Source organism: Geotrypetes seraphini, chromosome 4, assembly GCF_902459505.1.
Source record: "Geotrypetes seraphini chromosome 4, aGeoSer1.1, whole genome shotgun sequence".
Taxonomy (NCBI): Eukaryota; Metazoa; Chordata; class Amphibia; order Gymnophiona; family Dermophiidae; genus Geotrypetes; species Geotrypetes seraphini.
The window spans coordinates 244,569,722-244,596,733 of record NC_047087.1 but is presented as its reverse complement, the minus strand read 5'-3'; the positions used below and the strand labels follow the sequence as shown (position 1 = coordinate 244,596,733).

Genomic DNA, 27,012 nt, shown 5'->3' with positions numbered 1-27,012 from the left:
TTTTTGTGACCTTGTATTAAAAGATATGGAGGAACTAGAACACAATGATAGTTCCTCCCATTATGTCAATTTATCACAATGGGAATTTTCTGTCCTTTCCTCCTTACAAGCTGATGAAAGGCTGATAATTAAACCGGCAGATAAGTGGGGGCTCCTTAGTGGTTATGAATCGGGAATAATATCGGGAAGAAGTTAGTCATCAGCATTCCCAGTCTTACAAAGTTGATAGAATGAGCTTACAAGAATTGATGGATAACATGAGCAATGGAATCTGGGGAAGGATAGGATTTTAGTTAGATCATTTGACAAATTTTTTGAAAAGCATAGTTTTCAGTTCTTTCCTGAATGTTTTGTAGTTTGGTCGTCTTGGTAAGTGGTTGGAGATGTAGTGGTCTATTTTTGCTGCTCTGGTGGCTAGTAGTTCGCCATATAGTTTTTTGCTTTGTATGCCTTTTACTGGGGGATGGGTGAAGAGAGCATGTTCTCCTTGGTCTTGATGTGTTATTTCTGATTAGGTGGTTGTTTAGGTAGCTAGGACCAGTTCCATTTAGGGCTCTGAAGAGGGTACAGTAGAATTTGTATTGTATGCGTGCTTGTAATGGGAGCCAGTGTGAGTCTTAGAAAGCAGTAGCAATGTGATCATATTTTTTCAGCGAGTATATCAGTCTGAGAGCTGTGTTTTGCACCGTTTGTAATTGTTTAGGCGAGGCATGACAGGTATAGGATGTTACAGTAGTCCAGGAGTCCCAGGAGTAGCGCTTGGACCAGGAGTCTGAATTGTTCTTTTTGAAGTATTTTCGGATTTTCTTAGGATGCACATGGTTGCGAATGCCTTCTGGATCATTTTGCTGATTTGAAGTTGCATGGTGCAGCTCTTGTCTATCATTATTCCCAGCAGTTTTAGGTTGAGTTGTAAGGGATATAGGATAGAATTTAATTCTAGGTTTGTTATGGTAGGGGTATTCGTTTTTTTCTAGAAGTAGGAATTTAGTTTTGTCTTGGTTCAGCTTTAATTTGTGGTCTCTCATCCATTGTGATGTTTCTAGTGTTGTGTCATTGGTAGATTGGTCGAAAGGCAGGATGATGGTGATATCATCTGCGTAGCTATATGAAGTTATGCACCTGTAGCAGATGCTAGAGGGCCCTGACAATTTAAATAGGCATTGCACATCAGGCTAATGAAATCTGGGGTAAAACCCTGCACTGGCACAACAGCGGCTCCCTGTGTGTCCTCTTTGACTCCGCAGCACTGACATGCTTGCATTTCACCAACTCACTTTCGGAGGACTCTGGGAAGGATCTCTTTCCCTTAAAACAAGCCTCCTGTGGACCCCAGACATAGAGGACTCAGAGTAGACCGAGTCCATGGCTCCTACCTGCCCGCCCCCCCCACCCCACCCCACCAAATGTGTCGTAGCATGAGGAAAATGGTCACTCTTTGGCCGTCCATCCAGAGCAAACCTGGCATGACATAGGGGTAGAAAGGCCTGTGAGGTCAAGGGGTTTTGATGCAGATAAGAGGATTTAGAAATTAAAAAAAAAAAAATCGGTAAATCCAAGGTCGCCACTGTGGCAGTGATCTTGGCATCAAAAACAGCCTTGGGGAGAAAATCTAAATGTCAAAACCACAAAAAGGGCTTTCTAGAGGTGGGGAACTCTATCCTTGGCTCCAGGAACCTGCACAACTTTAGAATTCATGCCTTCCAATTTCCCCATAGCCTTACCTCACTATGTCATGTGGTGCCTGCCTTCTTCAGTTCAGAACTGCAACTAGAAAACTGGAGAAGACCTTTGCCTCAAATTTTCTCTACAAACTGTGGTCTTTGGGCTGCCAGTCAGACCGATATCGGACTAAGCATCAACCCCCTCAGCTCCTTGAACTGCAACGGGGTGGGGGGGAATTATGCAGCCAGCCCATAATTAAATCCCGGCGAACTGAAATGGAGCCAAACAGCCTGCATTCAGTCAGGGATGCAAGCTAGCTACATGGGGAACAGACCCCGAGCTCAAAAAATATTAAAGCAGGCTGGTTATTCAGGTATCTGTAGGGGTTGATCCTTCTAACGGCAGACTTCTGTCCTGTGAACCTGCCTCTTCTCCGAGACGCAGGTCCCAAACTAGAGGGAACGCCAAGCCTCAAACTTCTGATGTAATAAAAATAATCCCCAAAATAATAAAACCCACAGAGCAGATCAAAGATACCTTCTCAAATTATTTTCTGAAGAAAAAAATGAGGGGGTAGGAAAGACACCCTTTTGCAAACAATTTGTGGGTCCAGATGGGACAACTCTAGCGTTCAGGACTACTAGACATATTGCACTAGAAAGACCATATGGTCTTTATCTGCCTTCATATTTCTCTGTTTTTATGAGTTAGGGTAAAGCTCGCAAGTATGCGCATAAATTTTAAAATACACAAATCCAGGGCAAATGTAAAAAATATCTGTGCCTGCAAATTAAGCATGATTTCTACTACTTATATCTGTGCTAGTAGATGCCTATTTGTCTTTATGCAGACATCCTGTTATAAAATTACCTCCCATGTGGCTTAACTTTGGATGTTAGCACATATTAAATATAAAACTTTAAATGTAGCCTAATAAATGCCCCACTACCCCCTCCCAATTTATAAGATCAAAGCAATGAATAAAAAAAAAAAAAATACAAAAACAAAAAGCCAAGCCCTAAAATAGAAGAGTAAGGAGAGATAAGAGATTAATTCCCATTGTGGCTTCTGACCACATGAAGAACAAAGTTGAATAGCAGCTAGTTTACATCTTGGAAAGATTAAACTGAATCACACAGCAAAATAGGTGCTTGTGAAGTTTAATAAATCACAGCATGTAAATCAAATCACTTGAACATATACACTTACATACACATACAGTTTAATCACAAAGCTCAAATTCTGCACAAGTGTTGATCTCTTACTTTCTTTGTTGCTGAAATGATCAGTGTCTTTCCACATTAATGGGATTCGGATAGCTGTCAAGAGGGGAGAAAAAGAGAAAATGGTTTAGGTACATTTTATGCAATGTCCAGATTTTGCAAACTAAACTAATACTTTCTGCTTTTTTCTGCTTTGAACCCACCAGCCTATACCAAAATATCCAGAAGACTGTCAAGGGGATTGGTAAATACTAGATAAATGTAGTTTCGGTTGCTTGAGAGTTACCATTAAAAACAGGTCTAACTAATACTATACTATATCATAAACTTTGTATTGACTTGATATTAATATTGAAATACAGTAAATAAAGCCAAAGAATTCCCCTATCACTCCAACTGCAGTTTTGTCTCCGTTCCCACCTTCCCTTTCTGGTCTGGTCACTTTCTCTCCACCCCCCCCTTGTAGTTCCAACATCCATCCATCCCCCCCAGCATCCATGTCCCTCCTCCCCCCCCTGGGATTTGCCCTCCCTCCCTTAGCACGGTTCTGGCCCCTTTCTTGCCTGCAGCTCTTCTGAAGCATCAGCGGAAGCCACAAGCCTCCCTCCCTCCAGCCCCCGAAGCGGCAGCAACAGCCAGTCCTGACAAACCCGCCCCCCTCCACTTACCCGAAGCAGTATCAGCAGCAGGTGAGCAGAGGCAGTGCTGTAAACAGGCTGCTTCCAGCCAGCCCCGGCAGGGCCATTCCTCTACTATTTATTATTTCTATAGCGTTACCAGACACACACAGCGCTGTACATTAAACACTCAAAAGATGGTCCTGCTCAAAAGAGCTTCAACAACAACAAGCTGGGGTCATCGGGTTGTTTTCAGCATGGATCACGTTTTATGTCTTTCGTTTAGCATGGTTGTGTATTCATGGGCGTGTTTTCGCCCCTGAGTGTGATTGGTTGTTAGTGTTGTATGTTTGGTTGGTTTGTGCATGACGTCACCTACAGATCCGTTTTAAGCGGGTGCTCTTCCGCCCGGGCACCCCGCCCTCCAGCCGACCTCTTTGTTCATGTTCAGCCGTCCTCTTTGTTCGTGTTCCGTAGGGGGTCAGGTTCCTGAAGAAGGGCTCCTCCCGAAACCAGCGCGGTCGAACCTCTTCTCCTGGCGCGGTTTTTTGCGTTTATCAGTTTGTGAGATAGTTTCAGATAAGTATTGTGTTCATTTGATTTTTGCATGGTGATTTTTGATTTTGTTGTGTGAGTCGGGGGGTCTGGCTGGCAGGGTTTGTTTGGGGGTCGCTCAGGTTGTTTGTGTTGAGTTTAATTTACTCATTTTGATTGTTTGATTTAGTGGACTCGGGTCCCTTTAATTTCAGCACACTCAGGGTGCTCAATGATGGTGTGTGGGTGGAGGCTTACCGCCTTGACCCAGAAGTGAAGTGTCGGAGCTGTGCTCCTATCACTGAGGGTTCACACTGAGAGCACCCTATATTATATTCACTCCATTTTGGTTTGTTAGTTGCGAGCCAATTTTGGCGTCTTGAGCGTCCCCCACACAAACCTTGATGTGACTAGGTTGCCTTTTTGTGTTTTTTCTACAAAAGAGCTTCAAGACAGACGCACAAGACGAAAGGTGAATCTATGAATATTGCTCAAGAAGGTATTTAAAAGGGGACTGATTAGGTGGATAGGGTAAGGGACTATAGAGGGGATCACACAGATATTGGTTGTTTACAGGTTGGTAGGGTTAGGACTTAAACACAGTTTCAGAAAAGTGGGCCCAAAGCACCGAGTCAGGCTGGATGTTCCAAGCATACAATGCAGCAAGGTAGAAGGGGCAGAGTTGCGAGTTGGCAGTAGAAGAGAAGTGTACCGATAAGAGAGACTTATCTGACAAATAGAGGTCTTGGGGCATGGGGCAGGGTTTAGGGAGCGATAAGAGAGAGAAGAGATACCGAGGAGCTGCAGAGTGAATACACTTGTAGGTCAGCAAGAAGAGTTTGAACCATATGTGGAAACGGGCAGGGAGCCAATGAAGTGACTAGAGAAGAGGGGTAATGTGAGCATAATCCTGGCGGAATACGAGGCATGCAGCAGCATTCTCAACAAATTGAAGGGGGGGGAGAGAGATAGCTTAGCAGAAGACTTGCAAGGAGCACCTTACAGTACTCTTAGCAAGAGGTGACAAGAGCATAGATGAGGTTCTTGGTGGCGTGCTCAAAAAGGCAAGGCTGGATTTTATCGAAGTTGTAGAGAAAGAAATTGACAAGTTTTGGTGGTCTGCTGAATATGCAGAGATGAGTTAAAAATGGCCCCAAGGTTGCGAGCTGTCGAGACAGGGAGAGTGGGCGCATTATCCACTGAAATAAAGAACGGAGGAGGGGAGAGATGGGTTTAGAAGGAAAGATAAGTTATTCAGTCTTGGTTACGTTTAATTTTAGGTGGCAGCAAGACATATAGGTGGCAATGTCAGACTGGCAGGTTAATATTTGAACCTGGAAGCTTGTAGAAATTGCAGGCATAGAGAGATAGATTGTGTGATGTCCGCATAGAGGTGGTACTGGAAGTCACGAGAGGAGATTAGAGCACCAAGGGAAGAAGTGTAGATGGAGTAGAGAAGAGGTCCTAGGACAGAGCCCTAAGATAAGTTAAAAATGTAATGGGAAAGAGAAAGAAAACCATGTGATAACAGAACCCTGAAACCCAAGCGAGGACAACTTATCGATGAGGAGGTAGTGATCTACAGTGTTGAACATCACAGATAGATCCAGGAGGATGAGGCTTTAATATCCTCATTCAATCTTCAGCTGCGCTCCACTACCCCTACACACCTGAAAGGCCACTGCTTTGATTTTGTCTTCTCCAACTGCTCTAAATTGCCAATTTCTGTACCTCAGTTTTTCCCTCTTTGACCATCATCTGATAACTTTCACAATTCATCACCCTCCCCCCACACCAGGCCAGTCTGTATCAATACATTTAGGAATGTTCAGGTTATTGACCTTTGTGCTCTCTCCACCACTGTTTCCTCCTTCCTCTCAACCACTATGTTATACAAATCTGTCAATGAGGCTGTCTCGTCCTATACCATTCTTTCCTCTGCTCATTACTCTCACTCCTCCTATTCTCCTCCCATTCCACATTCTGTAAGGCATGCCAAACTCCAGTCCTGGCTGACCTCTAAATTAGATACTTATGTTTCTGTGCCCAGGCTACCGAACATCTTTGGCTCAAATCCCATACTCATGCTGACTTCATACATTTCAAATTCCTGCTGACCTCTTAACCGTCAGCTCTTTCACTTGCCAAACAAGACTACTACACCCATTTGACTAACTCTCTTGGCTCCAATCCTTGCCCTTTCTTTGCCACACTACTCAAAGTACCCTCATCTCTAATCCCCCCTTTACTTCTATGACAAGTGCCACAAGATTAACCTCGAGTTCTTAACCAGGTCACCTTTACCTCTCCTTCCTCCAATCCGAGGCTCAGGTTTCAAAATTGTGTCACAAATTAAGATCTTGTAAATGTGTCTTGGATCCGTTTCCTTCATACCTATATGACAAAATTCCCACTCAGGCTATTTCATCTCTTACCAGACTTATAAATGCTGCCTTACTATCAGGTCTATTTTCTGTAGAGATGGGTCACATGGCCCTGAACCTATTACTGAAAAAGCTGATCTAGACCCATCTTCACCGTCTAGTTATCGACCTATAGTGAATATTCCTCTCCTGACCAAAATGTTAGTCTATCATATCTGCTCAGCTTCCATCATAGTTAGAGAGATTTTCCATTCTTTTACCCTGCCAATATGGTTTCAGACCCAATTTCAATACCGAATTTCTATTGGTCTCATTAATTTCAAAGCTTCAGCAACCTTACTCACGTAACAAGTTTGCAATTTTATTACAATTTGATCATCTGCAACCTTTGACGTCATTCACCACGATATTTTGATTTACCAACTTTCTGAGATAGGCATTGATTCTACAGTCTTAAACCGGATCTCGAAATTCTTACGATCTTGCTCATATACTGTTAATATGAATGGCACTGTGTCATCTTCTTGGAAGCCATTATGCGGAGTTCCGCAGGGATCACCTCTGTCCCCTATTCTTTTCAACATCTACAGTTCCCCCTCCAAATCCGCGGTTTCAGTACCCACGGATTCGGTTATTCGCAATTTTTTTTTAAAAAAAACAAAAAACTCTATATCGTACATTCCCTAGACCTTACCTGGTGGTCTAGCGGCAACACGGGGCAGGATCGATCATCCTATGCTCCTGCCCTGTGCAGAGCCATCATCAAAATGGCTGCTGTGAGTTCCCATTGTAGTCTTTAGACTAGATCAATCCTGCCCCATGTCACCACAAGACCACCAAGTAAGGGGTGGGGAAGGTCCAGGACATAGGAGGGAGGTGGGTTGGGTCAAAGCCGGCCCTAAATATTATCCGTGATTTTTCAATATTCGCGGGCCGGCTCTGCCCCTAACCCCCAAATATATTGAGGTTCGGCTGTATATGTCTACTTTGAAATTTTTCCATCTATCTCCCTTTGAAACGTTATATACATATACAGATAACATCTTTGTCCTTCTTGAGAAAGATTTGAATCTCACTAACCTCGCTGAGAATATAATAGCATGTATAATGAAACTTCAATCTTGGGCCCTTACTGTACAAATGAAGCTGAATGAGTCCAAAACAAAACTATTTTGGCTTGGCCCAAAATTAGATCAGCTACCTTCATTCATTTCATTGCTTTCTGGATCTTCACTGCAGATTGAATTCTCAAGTAAAGTTTTGGGTGTCATAGACTCAACACTTTCATTTAAAGACTATCTTAATTCTCTGGTAAAAAAAAGTTTTTTTACTCTCCATATGTTGAGGAATGCGAGATCCTGTTTCCACCAACATTTGCTGTCCTTGTATACAATCAATCATTCTTTCAAGGTTGGATTATTGTAATTTGGTCTATTTAAGTCTAACCAAGAAAAGTCTTCAAACACTTCAACAAATCCAGAATACTGCAGGTAGGTTGATCTTTGCAAAAAGCAAATTTGATCTTGTTTCCCTGCTTTTGTTAAAACTTCACTGGTTCCCAGTAATTTCTAGGGTTTACTTTAAATGTACTTGCCTAACATTTAAGATCTTGCATGGCACTCTTTCTCCTTTAATTCCTCTATTTTGGAATTCTGCGAGACCTGATATTACCAGATCTATCCAAAAGCTTAAATTACCTATCCCCTCATTAAAAGGCATTATCTATATTGGAAAATTAGGGAAATCCATTTACTTTAAAATTACTGATCTTTGGAATAATTTTCCTGTCCAGCTACGTAATTTGGGCTCTTTCCAATTATTTAGAAAACATCTGAAAACTTGGCTATTTTCAAAAATGTAAATTTCGCTGCTCTCTAAATAATCACTAATTTTTATTATATCTTCCTTTCTTTAAATTTTTTGTAAACCATGCCAAGATCTATATTTATAGAGAAGATGTGGTATATAAGCTTGGAGCGGCATAATTAAAAAAAAAAAAACATATTAAAGTCCCCTTTTGGCCTAAGGCCCTAAACGTTGAAAGTAGAAGCAGGGAAAATGTCCATTATCAAAAAAAAAAAAAAATGTCCATAAGGAGGTTTTTTTTGATAATAGCCTGCCTCTACATTCAGCTGTTTAAACGCCCAGACCACCACTACGTCTAAACTTACACCATATAATCAACCTAAAAAAAGCCTATGTCCCAAACGCCCAAAAAAAGGGCTTTTAGGCAAAGGAGGAGCCAGTCCTTTGCCTAAAAGCTGGATTCTGTAACCGTTATCTGTCAAAAAGAACACCGGTTACAGAACCCCCCCTACCCCAGCAACGACTGGGCCAGGAGGGAGCCCAGCTCTCCTGGCCCGGCAAAGGCCGACACCCCCACCCCGACAGCGATCGAGCCTAGAGGGAGCCCAAGTCCTCCTGGCCTGGCGAAGGCTGACACCCCCACCCTGGCACCGATCAGGCCAGGAGGGAGCCCAAGCCCTCCTGGCCCAGTGAAGGCTGACACCCCCACCCCAATACCGATCGGGCCAGGAGGGAGCCCAAGCCCTCCTGGCCCAGCGAAGGCCAACACCCCCATCCTGACAGCGATCGGGCCAGGTGGGAGCCCAAGCCCTGCTGGCCCGGCGAAACCCCCTAACCCCCCCACCCCCACTAAGATACAGGCAGGAGGGATCCCAGGCTCTCCTACCTCGGTGCACCCCCCTGAACCCCCCAATCGCCCCCCCCTCCCAGCCGACTCCACAACCCCCTGCCAACCCCCACCCATACCTCAAAACCAACTGGCCAGACGGACGGGTCCAAAGCCCGTCCGTCCGGCAGGTCCGCCATCAAACATGCCCACAGGCAAACGATGATGCTCCCCCATAGAAGTGGGAAAAAGCCGACGGCCAGAGTTATCCATGGACTGTCCTTCTCTCCCAGGAGGGACTGCAGCGTAAATCTGAGTGGGATGAGTTTTCTTGAGAGAGGATTCCACCAGTAAGGATTGGTGGGACAACCGAGGCTTGTCCAACCCTGTATAAGGAACCATGCAGTATCAGGATTCCATGTGCGAGGGTATAGCCTGGATGAAATAATTCCAAATTCTTCAGAAAAACCAGGTGCAAAAAAGAGTCAGAGGAAACCTCAATGCCTCTTTTGGAGCCTTACCCATATTATAGAAGTATGAGAAACTGAGTGCCTTGACACATGCCTCATAGTAGAGAACGAGGATTGCCACAGTATGCCTCGAAAGAGGGGTCCGGGACCTCGAAAAGCCTCGAAGTGGAGTGGAACTAGGCTGACGAGGACATCCAGCACGAAACCCTGCCTGGGCCTGGAAGGTTCTCCCAAGAGCCTCGAAGGACGAGGAAGAGAGGGATGGGTATCCTGCCTCGAACAGAGGTGCTTCAATGGAGAGGAGTACCTCAAGGCAGAAGCAGATCGAGGCTTTTTGACTGCCTCGAAAGCCTGACAGCTAGAGTATGAGGCCTGAATTGACCAGGCGAGGACTCAATGAAGACGAGGCACGAGGCCTCAGAGACCTAGCAGGGTGTGCCTCGAGTACATGCTCAGACTTGCTTGCAGGGAGCAGGGTCGAGGTTGAGACCCTGCCTGGGTCTGGAGGGTTCCCCCAAGAGTCTCGAAGGACGAGGAAGAGAGGGATCTGTATCCTGCTCCGAAGAAAGGTGCCTCGATGGAGAGGAGTACTTCGAGGAGGAAGCAGGTCGAGGCTTCTTGACTGCCTCGAAAGCTTGACAGCTAAAGTACGAGGCCTGGATTGACCAGGAGAGGACTCACTTGAGGACGAGGCACGAGGCCTCAGAGATGTAGCAGGTTGTGCCTGAGTATATGCTCAGACTGGCTTGCAGGGAGCAGGGTCGAGGCTGGAGAATATTGAGCAAACACAGTGCGAAGCTCCTTGTGTAGAAAAAATTCCAGCCATGGAAAGTTGGCACCGTAACCAATAAAACTGGTATTTAAGGTGCAGCAGTGAACTCCATAGAGAACGACCTCGAGGATGAGTATTCCCTATTATTAGAGGCACGCTTCGAAGGAGGTCTCGTAGAGGCTGGCACGACTGCACTTGTTGCCTGGATTAGACTCTGTTGAAAGGCTTACTAACCAGTGAACCTGCATAGGAAAAAGGAAACTTGCCTGTCTTCGGAGGAGCGGCAGACGAGGACTTCCCCAATGAAGGAGACTTGCCTGAGGTCGAGGCTTTGACCAACAAGGCCGCTGACAGGGTCGAGGACGAGGCAATTTCAGCAGACAGCTTCATGACACTGAAAAATTGCTGAATCTGGACCCGACATGTCTTGAGAGCCCCTTTGAAAAGTATCACAGCGGGCGCAGGACTTAGAATGGTGGTCAGGTTCTAAGTTGTTAAGACACGAACGGTGTAGGTCAGTGAGAAAAACCCGCATGCTGACAGCAGCGTTTAAATCCCCGAACAAGCCGGGATATGAAAGAAAACAACGTCCACATCCGAAACGAAGACTCGCAGCTAGGGCCGCAGCCCAAGCCAGTCGACAGAAGAAAGAAGAAACAAAGGTTGTTTTTTTACACGCGCCACACAGCGACTTGAAAGGAAAAGTAAATAATAAAGAAACAAAGTCGCGGTGTTGAGAAGGCAACAGACAACGGGGCAGAGCTAGAAATGGGTGCTTCTCAGCTCCGCAGAAAAACAAGAACTGAGGAGACGTGCGCCCTAACTCAGGCAGGAAGGCACTCATGCATGCACAGTGTGGCACTTGCAAACTTTGAAGTTCTACAAGCAAGTTGCTTGCGAGGCTGTCTGCTACGGGGCTCCGTAGATGACATCACCCACATGTTGAGAATATGCTGCCTGCTTGTCCTGGGATAATGGGTATAGCAGAAGCTGTAACAGCAACGTTTTAGATGTTTTAAGACAACAGTCTTACTAGATTTGGTAGCTGAATGTATTATTACAAAATTAGGTGGTAAGATATGGGGAGGAGCTTGTGTGTTGGATCAAGCATGCAATTAGCAAAAACCAACAAGCATGACAAGATCTCCAATACCGAAACTAATGGAAGCCACCACTATAAAAGAACTTAAAGACAATGGGTTTTGTGTCTCCAGTTGCATAGGGCAGAAAGGGTAAAACGGGGGGGGGGGGCATATTAGAGAACTGGTTCTAGTAATTGTGTTGTTTTGATGTAAAAGACTTCTTTATGTCATTTCATTATTGTTCTTTATTCAAATTTAATTTTTAAAAAATTTAAAATATAAACAAAGACAATGGCATTGGCAATTTATATGCTAATGTTATTTGAAGTGGTGGATAACCAGAGTAGGTGGCAACTGGAAAGGCCAATTAATCCATCTGCTTCTATAATGTTGTCACTAAGACTTGGAATTCATTAACATCGCCATTTTTAGGGGAGGGGGAAAAAAAAAATAAAAACACAAAAAAAATCAAGAAATGCCTGGAGTAAAATTCTGCACTCTCTCCTGTACCGGATTAGACTCAATCATATGTGCCTCTAAGAGGAAAAATTCTAAACTCAGAAGGTTCTAGAGGAAAACATAAATGGATGTTATTTTGATAAGATAATTTGTACAGATTTCCAAAATGTATGTTGTAACCATCCTTGATGGCAAGCTGTCAGAGATTGCAGATGTCCAGCAGTATATGAAAAACCCCTCTCTCACCCTCCTATAGGGAATTCTTCCAGCACAAACTGAAAAATTTGCTATTCCCTCTGGATTTGCTTTTGTTGTACCACAGAAAAGTAGTATAGGTAGTCCCCTTGGCTTTGTACTGAGAAACGACTGCAGCTAGAAGGAGAAGAAAGCAGTCCAGAAGAAGGTAAACATCCGCGAGAGGGAGGCACGTACATGGGACACAGAATAGAGAGAGGGAGGGGCGCATTGAGACTCAGGAGGGAGGAAGCACAAACTTTGGACAAAGAATGGAGGGAAGAAGGGGGGGACATGAACTTGAGACACAGAATGGAGGGAGGGAGGGGAGCATGAGCACTAGGATAGAAGAATGGAAGGATTGAGGGAAAGAGATGCTGAGGTGGGGAAGGGAATAGAAAGGGAGAATTGAGTGTCTGAGTAAGAGGGAAAGAGAGATGGTGCACATGGGTAGATGAAGAAAGAGAACTGTTGAGCATAGGGAGGGAGGGAAAGAGAATTACTGGACATGGTGGTGGGAGAGAAGTGAGGCAGAGATGCACAAGGAAGAGAAAGATGAAGGAGTAATGTTGGATGTGGTCGTGGAGAGGGAACAGTGTAATGGATGGAAAGGGATGCAAGAGGGGCCTCAAGGAGGTGAAGAAGATGGGAAGAATCCTAGGATCCAAGTTACAAACAAATTCAACTTAAGAAGGGTTTAAAAAAACAGAATTTGTTTTTAACCTGGGGACTACCTGTATATCAAACCCATAAACCTTTACCTTTTTACTTTACACACAACTTTTCACTTTACTATGAGCAAGGTATGCTATAAAATCTCCATCTAGGGCCAGTTTACTGGTTCAGGTGGCAATTGTTGTGCACTACCTGGTTTAATCCCTCAGTTGGTAGAAAATTATGGTGCCTGGTTCAATTCCAGAAGGGTGAGGAAGGAAGGAATAGGGAGAATCACAGTCATCATTAAAGGGTGACAAATAATGGCTAGATTCAATAATTTCAAGGGTCAAGAATGAGACATGGAACTGTAACTGCAGTCGCCAGACTGGGTATATCGAAGACAGGGGAAAATAAAACTTAGGGAGAAATACTCTTTTGTGTCATCAGTAACTGCTCAAAGCAACTACCTGCATCAGAAAAAAGAAAAATAACAAAAATCTTTTGTAGTACCATCAAAATAAAAGTATGAGAAGATAACGTATATAATTCAAACATTTATTCTGTTTTCTGAGTTATGGTTATTCTTGTAAAGAAAATTGAACACTTCAACATTTCAATAAATAAGATTTTGCCAGAAATACGTTCACACCCTTTATTAAGATTTACAATATATGCCTGCTAACTACCCTAGACAATGACAAGTGCTTAATATCAGCTGGTTCATGAGAACTTAGATTCTGCAAATGAAAACTAGGATTAGAGACTTATGTTTTGAATGCTTATTTTCCTCATTCCATGTCTACCCAGAACAAAAGTTGATCGCCAAGTCAGAAAAAAATCCGTTCTACAGATAACTGCAGTGGACTAAATTACCTGAGAAATTAAGTTTTCACACAATAAAATTCTATGCTATTTTTCAGATGGATTTCCCAAATATGTAGATTGATTTTGATTCAGATAACTACAAACTCAAACTGAGTGAAGAGTGGTTCTTCAGCTATACATTAATCAGAGGTGTGAAAGATTTGACTAGCCTCAGGCTTTAGAATGTTCTTGTTAAATTATGATCTGATCCAATCTTGCCTTCACAATACAATCATTCATTCTAATCTGCTCAGTTAGCACACTTCTTAATCATCTGCTCTATAAAAACACACTCATGTGACTTAATTTTAATATATTAATACATTTAAAACAATTTAGCAATTTTAAAGATAGTAACTCATTTTTGAAGAATATTCTTCATTCATATTTTCATAACTTTAATTATGAATATTTTAATTTGGAATAAAATGCATTTTTATTAGCAACTAAGCAAAGCAGGATATGGTACCAGACAAAATTACACTAAGTAATTCTTTAGAAATATCCATAATTTCTGAAGTATGATAATTATATGCAATACACATTCTAGAATTACGCTTCCCATTTCTTTTCATGATATCAACACTTAAAGCAGAAATACTAGACTGGAAGATTAGGTTTTTACCTTTAATAATCTTCTTTCTGTTAGTCCCTGTAGAATTCCATACTCTAGGTGTTTAATCCCTTCCCGCAATCCGGGAGTTGCAGAAATCCAAACACTTTCGGAGCATGTGCTTCTCCTATTTTAGAGAGCAAGTTAGAGCCGCTACAGTTCAGTCCCAAAGCCAAACAACCATACCGGAACCAATCCTTCACAAAGAAGGGGACATGTGGAAACCTCCCCAGCAGCATAAACAAGTCCTGTTCTGCAAAATAGAGAAACAAGTAACAAAATGCAACACAAAAAAACACCGAGGAACAATGTAGAACTAACCTGCTGTGTTCTAAGAGCACCTACATGAAACAGCAACTCACAGAAAAGTGAGCTGTCCCCTGGATCTGTTGACTTGCTGGAAGATCCTGCAAGGAAAATAATCTATGCAGAAAAAAAGTAGGTGATCTGAAACAATGGAGTTTACACAGAGAGGGTGAGTCGTATGGAATCCTACAGGGACTAACAGAAAGAAGATTACGAACCACCACAGACAAAGCAGCCATCCTGTAAATTTCAGCTGGGTGAAACGCTCGAGGCAGCAACATTTCTAGTTGATTGGGCCTAAGAGAAACCAACGGCTGCCTAACGTGGGCGATGTAAGTTGCAGAAATAGCCCCAGGAATCTAACAGACGATCGAGGACCTAGAAGCCAGCCCACCTGGCCGAGACTGATTAGTCAGGACAAAGAGATGATCAGATAGCCAAAAGTCATTAGTCTTCTCCAAATAGTGGAGCAAGACTCTCCTGATGGATGCACTATCAGAAGAGGTAGGCAAAAAATGCATCTGGCACCTTACGAGACACCAGAGCCTCCTAAGGAAGCCTAACAGTCTGTGCTCAAACCCCTGCAAAGCAGTAGGTGAGGGATTAAAATAAGGGTCAGCCCTGAGCTCCAAAAATACTTGTGCAGGCAGGCTAACAGGTACCACCAGGGATAAGCCTGTTAGCTGCAGACCTTAGTCTTCTCTACGCAGGCTGAGCTAAAACCAAGGTGAAAGCTCCAAGCACTTAAAACACCAAATAAAAGTTGAAAACACCAAATTAAACAAGAAAAGGGAGAGCAGAATAGAAACATTCCTTCCAGCTCACGTGCACAAGGGAAAAACTGCAGGTGGCAGTAGAACTCCCGTGAAGTAGGAGGGTCACAGCAAAAATTCAAAGTGGATTCCTTCTGCATGTAGCTCATGACCATGGTGAAATAACCCGCTTGTCAAAAATGACACACCTATTACACTGGAAACATAAGTATTTCTGAAGTCAAAAATGGTTAAGTCACAAGAGGGTTAGAGAAAACCATCAGCTGTGCTCATTGTTGGTTCCTGTAGATAGCTGCTAAGTATCTGTCAGCAGGTATGCCCAGACATATGGCTAAAACATGTGGGCCTGTCTGACTGCTCAGGCCCACCATAACTCAAGGCTCTGGCCTCTGCCCCTCTGCTCACTGGGGCAAGCTCTATTAGAGTTTTTTTTAACACACTGAATGAACTTTATTCCAACAAGGGAATAAAGCCAAACCAGGTAGGCCAGATTAAAATTGTATTTCCCGAGAGCTGCAGGGGATCCCAGGGGAAAAACATCCAAATAGGGTGTTTGGGCATTGAGGGGCACTGAAGTGAGACCTGTACTCCTTTTGCAGGGCTGAGCCAATGCCTCACCCAAAGGGTGGTAAAAGTGCAAGTGGGGAAGGGGAGCCAAACTCTACACACTACAAAGACTGGTCTAGGGACCAGGAGCCTGGGAAAGGCTTTTTGGTTCTACCAAGCTGTGCAGCAGTGATCTGCAGAGCTGGGTGCTAGGCCAGGGACCAGGAGCAGCCTGAACAACCTATCATCTTCTAGAACAGGGGTCTCAAAGTCCCTCCTTGAGGGCCGCAATCCAGTCGGGTTTTCAGGATTTCCCCAATGAATATGCATTGAAAGCAGTGCATGCACATAGATCTCATGCATATTCATTGGGGAAATCCTGAAAACCCGACTGGATTGCGGCCCTCAAGGAGGGACTTTGAGATCCCTGTTCTAGAAGAAAAACTGGAACTTTCCACTGAGCACCAGCGGGTTATACTGGTGAATTCACTAGAAAAGATCAGTTTTCTTTGCCTCCATCTGGTGGTTGGAGGGGATAACACCTACTTGTTTTGCCCCAAAATTTAATAACTTCATAAGGGACTTTGCTCAGGGACTTTGCTCAGGGGTTTTGAGGTAAAATTACATTATTCGCCGATGACGCTAAACTATGTAACATAGTAGGCAAAAGCACATTGCCCGACAGTATGGCGCAGGACCTACTCTTACTGGAACATTGGTCCACAACTTGGCAACTAAGTTTTAATGCTAAAAAGTGTAAGGTCATACAACTTGGCAGCAGAATTCCATCAGAACTTACACCCTAAATTGTGAGACCTTAGCAAGAACTGCAGCAGAACGGGACTTAGGAGTGATCATTAGTGAAGATATGAAGACTGCCAATTAAATGGATAAAGCTTCATCCAAGGCTAGACAAATGATGGGTTGCATCCGTAGAAGTTTCGTCAGCCAGAAGCCCGAAGTTATAATGCCATTGTACAGATCCATGGTGAGACCCCATTTGGAATATTGTGTACAATTTTGGAGACCACATTATCAAAAAGATGTGCTGAGAGTTGAGTCGGTTCAGCGAATGGCCACCAGGATGGTCTCAGGACTCAAGGATCTCCCATATGAGGAACGGCTGGGTAAGTTGCAGCTATACTCACTCGAGGAACGCAGAGAGAGGGGAGACATGCTTGAGACGTTCAAATATGTCACGGGCCGTATTGAGGTAGAAGATATCTTTTTCCTTAAAGGACCTACGGCAACAAGAGGGCTTCCGTTGAAAATCAAGGGTGGGAGATTTCATAGCGACACCAGGCAGTATTTCTTCACTGAAAGAGTGGTTGATCATTGGAATGATCTTCCACTGCAGGTAATTGAGGCCAGCATTTTAAGAAAAAATGGGATAAGCATGTGGGATCACTTCAAGGAAGAACTTAGGGGGGGGGGTCATTAGAGTGGGCAGACTTGTTGGGCCGTGGCCCTTTTCTGCCGTCATATTCTATGTTTCTAAACAAGGAAATATTCTCCCTTGCTGAATACCTAAATTCAAGTACCTTAAAGCAGTAGGCAAAACAATGAAGATAGACATATGGAGGGTAATGCTATAATTGTACATGCTTGGATAAAGGTCAAAATTCCACCTCAGCACTATTTTGTAAACACATGCTGTGGTACATCCTCCTCTATGGGTCCTCCTGTAGTGGCACTTCCAGTTGAGAGATGTCCTCTGTGCTGGCAGGCAGATATCTAGGACAGTGGTACTTATCCCCATCCAACCCCACCTGTTAGAATTTGATAAATAAAAGTAGACACCTACGTTTCTTTATAAAATAGGCTATTAGGCACCCCTTTGATGCTTATTTATAGGCATACGATTATAAAATTACCTGGAAACCAGCGTTGTACCCAGCATAGGAGCCCAAAACATAGGTTCTTACATTTAGCTGAAAACAAGTTACCTACATTTTGGTGCTCAGTATTAGTTTTAAGTTTCAGCTTTCATTACCACCTTCTCCCAACCAAACAACACTCAAACACTGAACACGCCACAAAATTCCTCACCCAGTCCATTTTAATTCTAGCACTTAAAACACAAAAAGAGTAGCATTTTGAACAGATGGTAAATCCAAGGAACATTTTTTGGGGAAAGCAATTCCCACCTTCTCCCCTGATAGAAAAAACACATAAGAAAAACATGAATAAATGAACAGCGGGAAAAGAGATTAATATAAAAATACACATCAATACCTGATATAGCGACTTTTCCTGTGCATGCTGTACGGTCCTTGGTCCTGACATCTGAAGATCTGCCAGGAAATAACAGAAGAAAATAAGTATTATCAAGCCTCCCAAATGTTACTTTGTCCATTTCCTGATCATACACATTCCTCTTGAGATGCAATTTTAGTGATGTGCAAATCTCCTCCCTCATGATATCCCCTACTATTGCATATGTGTCAAACTGAATAGTGTCTGACCTTTAAATAAAACGTAATGCATTTACATTCAGGTTCCTTTTTTAATAATACAGTTTATACATTATTATGTCATTTATTTAAGGAACAATGTTATCCAACAGCTATATATCCCATACGAAAAACTAATTACTACCCCCTAAATAACTTGAGTAAACTTATGGAAACACTAATCAAATGCCAATTGGATACGATCCTGAACGAGGAGAATCTACGAGATCCCCATCAACATGGTTTTACGAAGGGAAGATCCTGCCAATCAAATCTGATCAGCTTCTTTGCCTGGGTAACAAGAAAGCTGGATATAGAGGAGTCCCTGGACATCGAGTACTTGGACTTCAGCAAAGCGTTTGATATCATCCCACACCGCAGGTTATTGAGCAAGATGGGTTCGATGGGACTGGGTGAAACATTAATCGCATAGGTTAGGGACTGGCTTAGAGGTAGACTTCAGAGGGTAGTGGTAAACGGTACTCTCTCTGATACGACGGAGGTGATCAGCGGAGTACCGCAGGGCTTGGTCTTGGGCCCAATCCTATTTAACATCTTTGTAAGAGATTTGGCTGAGGTGCTTCGAGGTAAAATTACATTATTCGCCGATGATGCCAAACTATGCAACATAGTAGGCAACCGCACAACAGATGAAAGCACAGTGCCTGACAAAAGCTCAATGCCCGACAGTATGACGCAGGACCTACTCCTGCTGGAGCATTGGTCAAAGATTTGGCAACTAAGTTTCAATGCCAAAAAATGCAAGGTCATGCACCTTGGTGGCAAAAATCCATGCAGGATTTACACCCTAAATGGTGAGATCCTAGCAAGGACTGTAGCAGAACGTGACTTGGGGGTGATTATTAGCAAAGACATGAAGACTGCCAATCAAGTGGAGAAAGCTTCATCCAAGGCTAGACAAATCATGGGCTGTATCTGTAGAAGATTCGTCAGCCGTAAGCCCGAGGTCATAATGCCGTTGTACAGATCCATGGTGAGACCCCATCTGGAATACTGTGTACAATTCTGGAGGCCGCATTATGTGCGGAGAGTTGAGTCAGTTCAGCGAATGGCCACCAGGATGTCTCAGGACTCAAGGATCTCCCGTATGAGGAACGATTGGGTAAGTTGCAGCTGTATTCACTCAAGGAACGCAGAGACAGGGGAGACATGATCGAGACGTTCAAATATGTCATGGGCCGTATCGAGGTGGAAGAGGAGCTCTTTTTCCTTAAAGGACCCACGGCAATAAGAGGGCATCCGTTAAAAATCAGGGGTGGGAAATTTCATGGCGACACCAGAAAATATTTCTTCACCGAAAGGGTGGTTGACCACTGGAATAATCTTCCACAACAGGTAATTGAGGCCAGTAGCATGCCAGATTTTAAGAAAAGATGGGATTGGCATGTGGGATCTCTTCATGGAGGTAGTTAGGGGGTGGGCCATTAGTGTGGGCAGACTAGATGGGCCGTGGCCCTTTTCTGCCATCATTTTCTATGTTTCTACCACATTCAGCAGCAAAAATTGCTACAAGTTTATTAGGTTTTTATATACCGCCTATCAAGGTTATCTAAGCAGTTTTACAATCAGGTACTCAAGCATTTTCCCTATCTGTCCAGGTGGGCTCACAATCTATCTAACGTACCTACAATGTGATATCAGTTTAACATTGCTGCTAAGGAATCTTAGTCCACTCTTCTTTGCAGGGCTGCTTTAGTTCAAACATATCCTTTGGTTTTGTGCATGAGCTGCTTGCTTCAAGTCCTACCACAATATGTCCGCTGAGTCCAGGTTAGGACTTTGACTAAGGCAATCCAAAACTTGAATTTTGTTTCTCTTCAGCCATGCAGATGTAGATTTGAGTCTATATTTGAATCATTCTTTTGTTGTACAATTATTCTTCAGATTCAGCTTCATAGACAGAGGATCAGACATTCTCTTTAGGAATTTTCTGGTACAGTGCAGGATTCATGGTCCCCTCAGAATGTCAAGCTTTCCAGGTCCTGAGACAGAAAAACATTACCCCATCGTCATACTACTACCATGTTTGACAACTGGTACAATATCCTTAACTGTGGAATACTGTACTTGCTTTACACTAGACATAATAGGACCTGTGTTGTTTGGACAGTTCCAATTTTGACTGTCTGTCCATACATAGAGTATTATTCCAAAAGGTTTGAAGTTCATCTGGGTGTGTTTTCCACAAATGTGAAATGAACATTGTTATTATACCTGGATAATGGCAGCTTCTGCCTTGCTAGTCTCTTTCTCATTGTAGAGTCATGAATATGGACTTTTACTGAGGCTGGAGGCCTCCAGTTCTTTGGATGTTTTGTGATTTACCAGATGAGTTGTCTCAGCACCCTTTGTGTGATTTTGGGAGGTCAGCCATTACTAGGAAGATTCACCACTGTTTCAAGTTTGTTCCATTTGGAGATAACGGCTTTAAAAATGGATTTGTACCCTTTCAAGCATTTTTTTCTCATCTTTTCAGGAATTTTCTTTGATCGTGTCATAGTGTTCTTGTTTACATTCTATTTGTACTGTACTGAAAACCTAAAAGTTAACATAAGCAGCACTTCCTGCTAGGTTCATATAATCTTAAAATGTTAAATATTACATTACCCAGTCTCCAAGATGTGCCAGCTTTATCCTTTAGCCCAGTGTGTCACAAACCTTTTGAAGCTGCGGCACACTAAACTCAGGGCCGTGGCTGGAGGGCATCTGGACATGCGATGACATCACACACATGCAACGTCAACATGTCGACGTCCACACATAGGCAGGGGCCCTCCAGACAAGGCCCTGAGTTTGCTAACCCTGGGAGTAGAGGTGCGGAGAGGAGAGGTGCTGGCTGACAGCGTACAAGACATACAATACACTGCTTTAGCCCAAGCTATAACTCTTGACCCAACTGGTCATCTACTACTATTAGTTATTTCTATAGCGCTACCAGATGTACGCAGTGCTGTACAGAGTTACAAAAAAGACTGTCTTTTTTTTTGTTTAGATCAGTGTCTTGCAAACTTTCCAGCCGGCAGCACACTAAATCCAGTGCCCTGGCCAGAAGGCACCCGGAACTACGCGGACATCAACGCGATGACATCACACACATGTGACATCATCACGTCGACATCATGCGCATGCGTGGAGGCCCATCAGGCCAGGACCCGCCAGTGGAGGAATCTAGGAATTGCAGGGAGAGGAGGAGAGACACAGGCCAGGAAAAGAGTCATCTGTGCTGGCTGACTTCCTACAGGACATGCCTCTCGCCACGAGGTGTCAGGGCACACCAGAAATTTCAGGAAGCACACAGTTTGCGATACACTGGTTTAGACTGTAAGCTCTTTCGAGCAGGGACTAACAGGATTATCATGGATACAGTTAGTGGAACAGTTAATCTGCTGGCTGGGTTGGTGAGTAGTGCATCCTTATGAATAATCTGTCACTCTTCTCCATTTAATGTAAAAAGAATCTCCATCTTGGCTCAAAAAGAAGTCTGCTCTACCTCTGATTTCAAATGATCCTTTTACCAGTCTTGTGAGGCAGTCAACTAATCAACACCCAGCCACAAGACACTTTGTTTCAACTATTTGTAGAACTTACTTGTTTGCTTATTTTTGATAAATAGCTGGACATCAAGAAAATGAGTCTCTTCTTTAAATGTTAAACTGGTTTTGCTGTTTAGTAATGTACTGGATACGCATTATGAGAACAGTATAGCTTCTTAGGATTGAAAAGGCACCTGGATTGGAACTTTTGATAGGAATGAAGCTACTGTATTTTATTTGTTTGAAATTGTATCTTAGCATCTTCGTAGAGGAGTTGCGTATGAGACCGAGACTGTGACTGTGCCCATCTGAACAGCTTTTTTAAAGTAATATGGAAAAATTATAGGCAATATCCTAATTTCAGGATGTTGAACACTAAAGTAGTCTTATTTCCTGCCATTCCCGGAGGAAGGCTTTCACAGAACAAGGTTCAGATATAACATATTAAACAAAATTACAACCTCACCTTTCTCTCACCTACCGTATTTTCTATCCATTCTGTTCAAGTACAGCTTACAAACTTGCAGAGTTGATCTTAGTACTGTACTTCAAAATTTTAGATTTTTCCCCATTGTTGTGTAGTTAAGTCAAATGACCAGCAGATGGTATCAATTACCCACAATTTCAGTAATGCTATCACAACTTTTGAAATACTGATTAAAAGCACAGAATGCAGAATTAATGCAAGGGTTTAAGGAAAAGATCAATTTGAACAAGTCAGACAAAAGGGACACCCTCTGCAAAAAAAAGCTCCAACATGAATCATAGCTGGCGACAGTTATTTGTGAAAATAGTTCTTTAAAGAAACGCATTTGACATGGAGCTTATTCTTACCTAGACTTGGTTTTAGATCCTGACTTTGCATTGCTGCTAGGGTGAATGCTACCCAACCCACCCTGTTTCTTTTATTATTTGTGTTTTATTTTGAAATCATAATCAACACATTTTAATGTATCTTTATGTGTCCACTGAAATAATCTGATAAAAAGATATCTAGAAATAAGCAAAATAACCAACAAAATGGAAGATTAGGTTTTTACCTTCGATAATATTCTGTTAAATCCTGTAAGATGCCATACTTTAGGGCAGCGGTCTCAAACTCAAACCCTTTGCAGGGCCACATTTTGGATTTGTAGGTACTTAGAGGGCCGCAGAAAAAATAGTTAATGTCTTATTAAAGAAATGACAACTTTACATGAGGTAAAACTCGTTATAGTTTATAAACTCGTTATAGTTTCTGCATGTTGCACTGCTTTCATCTGTGTATAGATGAAATTATCAGAAGAAATTAAGGAAAGATTTAAAAAACTATAAAAGAGTTTTACCTCACGCAAAATTGTGATTTAGATTCTAAAGTATCAACTGCAAGACACAAGATTTTGGCATAGTCCTCTAAGGGAGAATCAGTATCTGACTTGTGCCTGGAAAACTTGTGGCTTAAGTGTCTAGTGGTCACGTCCGCAACCGCCTTCAGCTCTCACCTCCTCCAGACACAACCCCCATCTTACATCAAGCAGTCACTGCCAAGAGAGGTGCCAAATTTTGCGAGATTTCACAAGATTATGTACACACACACAAGCCGCACTGCCTCCAATAGTTACCTTACATTCTGGAACGTTGCCCGCCTCACTCCTGTAACCTCATGCAAGCGCTTTCCTGCATCTTTACGCGATTGTGAGGTGGAGTAGAGAGGACAATTGCGTACAAACGCAGGAAAGCGTTTGTGTGAGGTTACAGCGGTGAGGCGGGCAACGTTCCAGAACAATGGTAACATACCGAGGGCCTCAAAATAGTACCTGGCGGGCTGCAAGTTTGAGACCACTGCTCTAGGGTATTCAATCCCTTCCTGCAATCCAGAAGTTGCAGAAATCCGTACACTTTTCTGAGCAAGGGCTCCTCCTACCTTAGAGAGTTAGAGCCCTCTGCAGTTCAGTCCCAAAGCCAAGCAACCATACTGGTACAAATCCATGACAAAAGAAGAGGGCATGGGAGAACCTCCCCGGCAACAAACACAATTTCTCTTATGGTCTGCTCTGCAAAATATAAAAACAAGCAAAAGTCAACACAGAGAACATTTAGGAGCAATGTAGAACTAACCTGCTGTGTACAATGAGCACCCACATGAAACAGCCATCGGTAATATGCATACTCCAGAAGAGCAAACTCCCCACAAGATCCATCAATTGGCTGGAAGATCCTTAAACCTGTAAGAATAACCGAGAAAGTAGGTGATTTCGAACAACTGAACTTACACAGAGACAGCGAGCCATATGGAATCTTACAGGGACTAACAGAAAGATTATCGAAGGTAAAAACCTAATCTTCCATTCTGTTATGTCCCTTCTGGATTCCATAGACTAGGTGACGTACCAAAGCAACAACAGAATCTAGGGAGGGACAGAAGAGGCTGCCCTTAACACCAAGGTCCCAAAAGCGGCATCACAGCGAGCCGCAACATCCACTTGGTAAAACCTGGTAAAGGTATAAGAAGAGGACCAAGTAGCCGCACTGAAAATTTCATCTGGGTGAATGGCTCGAGACTCCACCCATTAGCCAGCAACACTTCTATTCAAGTGAGCCTTAAGAGAAACCGACAGCTGCTTGCCGCAGGCAATGCAAGTTGCTGAAATGGCCCTATGAAACCAACTGGTGATCACGGTCTTAGAAGCCGGCCTCCCTCACCGAGGGGGATTAGTCAGGACTAGAGAATGACATGGTGGCTGTTATCCGAGGCTAGCCGGTGAGGGGGGAAAAATACTCACTACGGGCACGGGGACAAGGTTATCCACCGCCCTGAGGAGCGATGAATGGCCTTGTCCCCGCAGTTAAGGGAGGGAACGCTCGCTGTCACTGATCGCGTGCGGCCCTCTCCCTCCTTCCTACCGAATCTATCTCCCTCCCCCTTACCTTCGCGGCGCGTTAGTAAAGTAACTTGGTGAAGCCTGCCTGCAAGTTGCGTCAGAGGAGAAGCTTCCGCCCACACACAAGCGACTGCAGGCAGGCTCGGCCGGCTTCACCAAGTTACTTTACTAATGCGCCACGAAGGTGAGGGAGGAAGATTCTCGGGCCGCGCGAGGGATGCTCAAGGGCGGTGCTCAAGGGTGGTGAGGTGGCGAGAGGGAAGAGTGGTAGTGTGGAGAAGACCCTGAAGGGAAATGGGGATTGGGGAACAGAGTGGGGAGAAGACGTTGAAGGGAAATGGGGATGACAGAGTGGGGAGAAGACGCTGAAGGGAAATGGGGATGACAGAGTGGGGAGAAGACGCTGGAAGGGAAATGGGGATGACAGAGTGGGGAGAAGACGCTGGAAGGGAAGAAGACAGATGCCAGACTATGGGGGCAACGGACGGAAGAAGATGGGTGCCAGATCAATTGGGGGGGTGAAGGGAAGAGACACAGTAATAGAGCAAATGGAAGACGCTGAGAGAAGACAGACAGTGGATGGAAGGAATTGAATGAGAAGATGAAGAAAACAGACAACAAAGGTAGAAAAAAAAATTATATTTATTTCTTTTTTTTTTTGCTTTAGGATAAAGTAGCATATTAGTTGTGTTGATAAAAATTTATAAACAAAGCCCTGCCAGCTGAACATCTCTTTCTCTAGTTCAGTAGCCACAACTTTGATTTATAAGGAAGGAATAAGTTTAATATTGCAGTATTGAGGCTTGTATGGATGTTGCGGGGATAGTGGTCACAGGGATAGGGCGGGGACAGTGGTCGCGGGGACGGGGCGGTGACTGGGACAAATTTTTCCCCGTGTCATTCTCTAGTTAGGACACAGATGATCAGACAGCCAAAAGTTATTAGTCTTCTCCAAATAATGGAGCAAGACTCTCCTGATGTCCAATTTGCCTAAGATCTGATCTTTTCGCTCCGATCCCATGGAGTGAAACAGGCAAATGAACCTCCTGGTTGACATGGAAATTGGAAACCACCTTCGGTAGAAAAGAAGGTACTGTACGGTGAACAACCCCTAGTTCCATGACCCATAGAAAGGGTCCCTTGCATGAAAGAGCAGGAAGCTCCAAATTACGCCATGCAACCAGAAAGACAAGTTTTGATAGTCAGATCCAAAAGAGAAGCATCCTTCAGTAACTCAAATGGGCCTTCCTAAAGGCCCTGCAGAATGATGTTAAGATTACATGTAGGGAAAGAATGACGCAAAGGAGGTTGCATGCAAAGTGCCTCTCTCAGGAACCTGGTCACATAAGAATGAGCAGTAAACGAACTAGAACCACTATGTGCTCGGAAACACAACAGACCTGCTATTTGAACCTTAAGGGAGGCCTCAGCTAAACCCTTATCCAAGCCTGCCTGAAGAAAGGCCAGAACCACTGGAATGGAAGCCACCAGGTCCTTGGCACACCACCGTTGGAAAACCTTCCAGGCTTTGACATAAGAACCATAGCAGAAGTTTCTTGGACTTCAAAAGCACCAAAACAACCACATCAGAATAACCGCACTCCATCAAGGCTGAGCGCTCAAGAGCCATGCCATAAGGCCAAAACACTATGGGTTCTCCATGGGCATCGGACCCTAACTGAGAAGGTCGCGATGAAGAGGGAGCGTGAGCTTCTGGTCATGCTGAAGATGCATGAGGCCAGTCCGGAGCAACAAGAATCATTAGGCCGGGATGTGATGCTATCCAGAGGATGACCCAAACAACCAGAGGCCACGGAGGGAACTCAAAGGAGTTTGTGAGCTGGCCAGGGCTGAACCAAGGTGTCCAAACCTAAACTTCCGTACTCTGTTCCTGACTGAAGCCATCAAGTTCATCTGTGGTTAGCTCCAGCATTGCATGATAAGATGGAACGCTCTTTGCGAGAAGGACCATTCCCCCAGATACAGGATTTGTCGACTGAGGATGTTTGCTTGTACGTTATCAACTCCAGTCACGTGTGCTTCAGAGAGAGACAGAAGATGTAACGCATGTGAGCATGTGAGCTTCCTGACCCAAGGAAGCGCTCTTGTGCCCCCTTGATGATTCAATTATGCCACTGCCATGGCGTTATCTGAGAACACTCGCATCGCTTTCCCTTCCAAAGTGAGCAGGATAGCGAGTAATGCCAGCCGAATAGCCCAAAGCTCCAGACAATTGATCGACCAACACTTCTGATGTGGAGTCCACTGCTTCTGAATGGAGCGGTCTCCACAGTGAGCACCCCAGCTCAACAG

At 43.8% G+C, this 27,012-nt stretch overlaps 1 protein-coding gene across 5 annotated transcripts in view; it reads right to left on the bottom strand.

The window, feature by feature from the left end:
* The window catches only part of RTKN2 (rhotekin 2), a 175,826-nt gene that overhangs the window by 135,327 nt on the left and 13,487 nt on the right, over positions 1-27,012 (bottom strand). For 4 of the 5 annotated variants that reach the window (XM_033943543.1, XM_033943544.1, XM_033943546.1 and 1 more), the window contains exons 3-4: positions 18,067-18,125; positions 2,931-2,984 (exon numbers count right to left, since the gene is read on the bottom strand). The exons of the other annotated variant lie outside the window; for it this stretch is intronic. In XM_033943543.1, the coding sequence (XP_033799434.1) occupies positions 2,931-2,984; positions 18,067-18,125 (113 nt within the window). The remainder of the gene's footprint in view (positions 1-2,930; positions 2,985-18,066; positions 18,126-27,012) is intronic. 5 annotated transcript variants of the gene reach the window in all.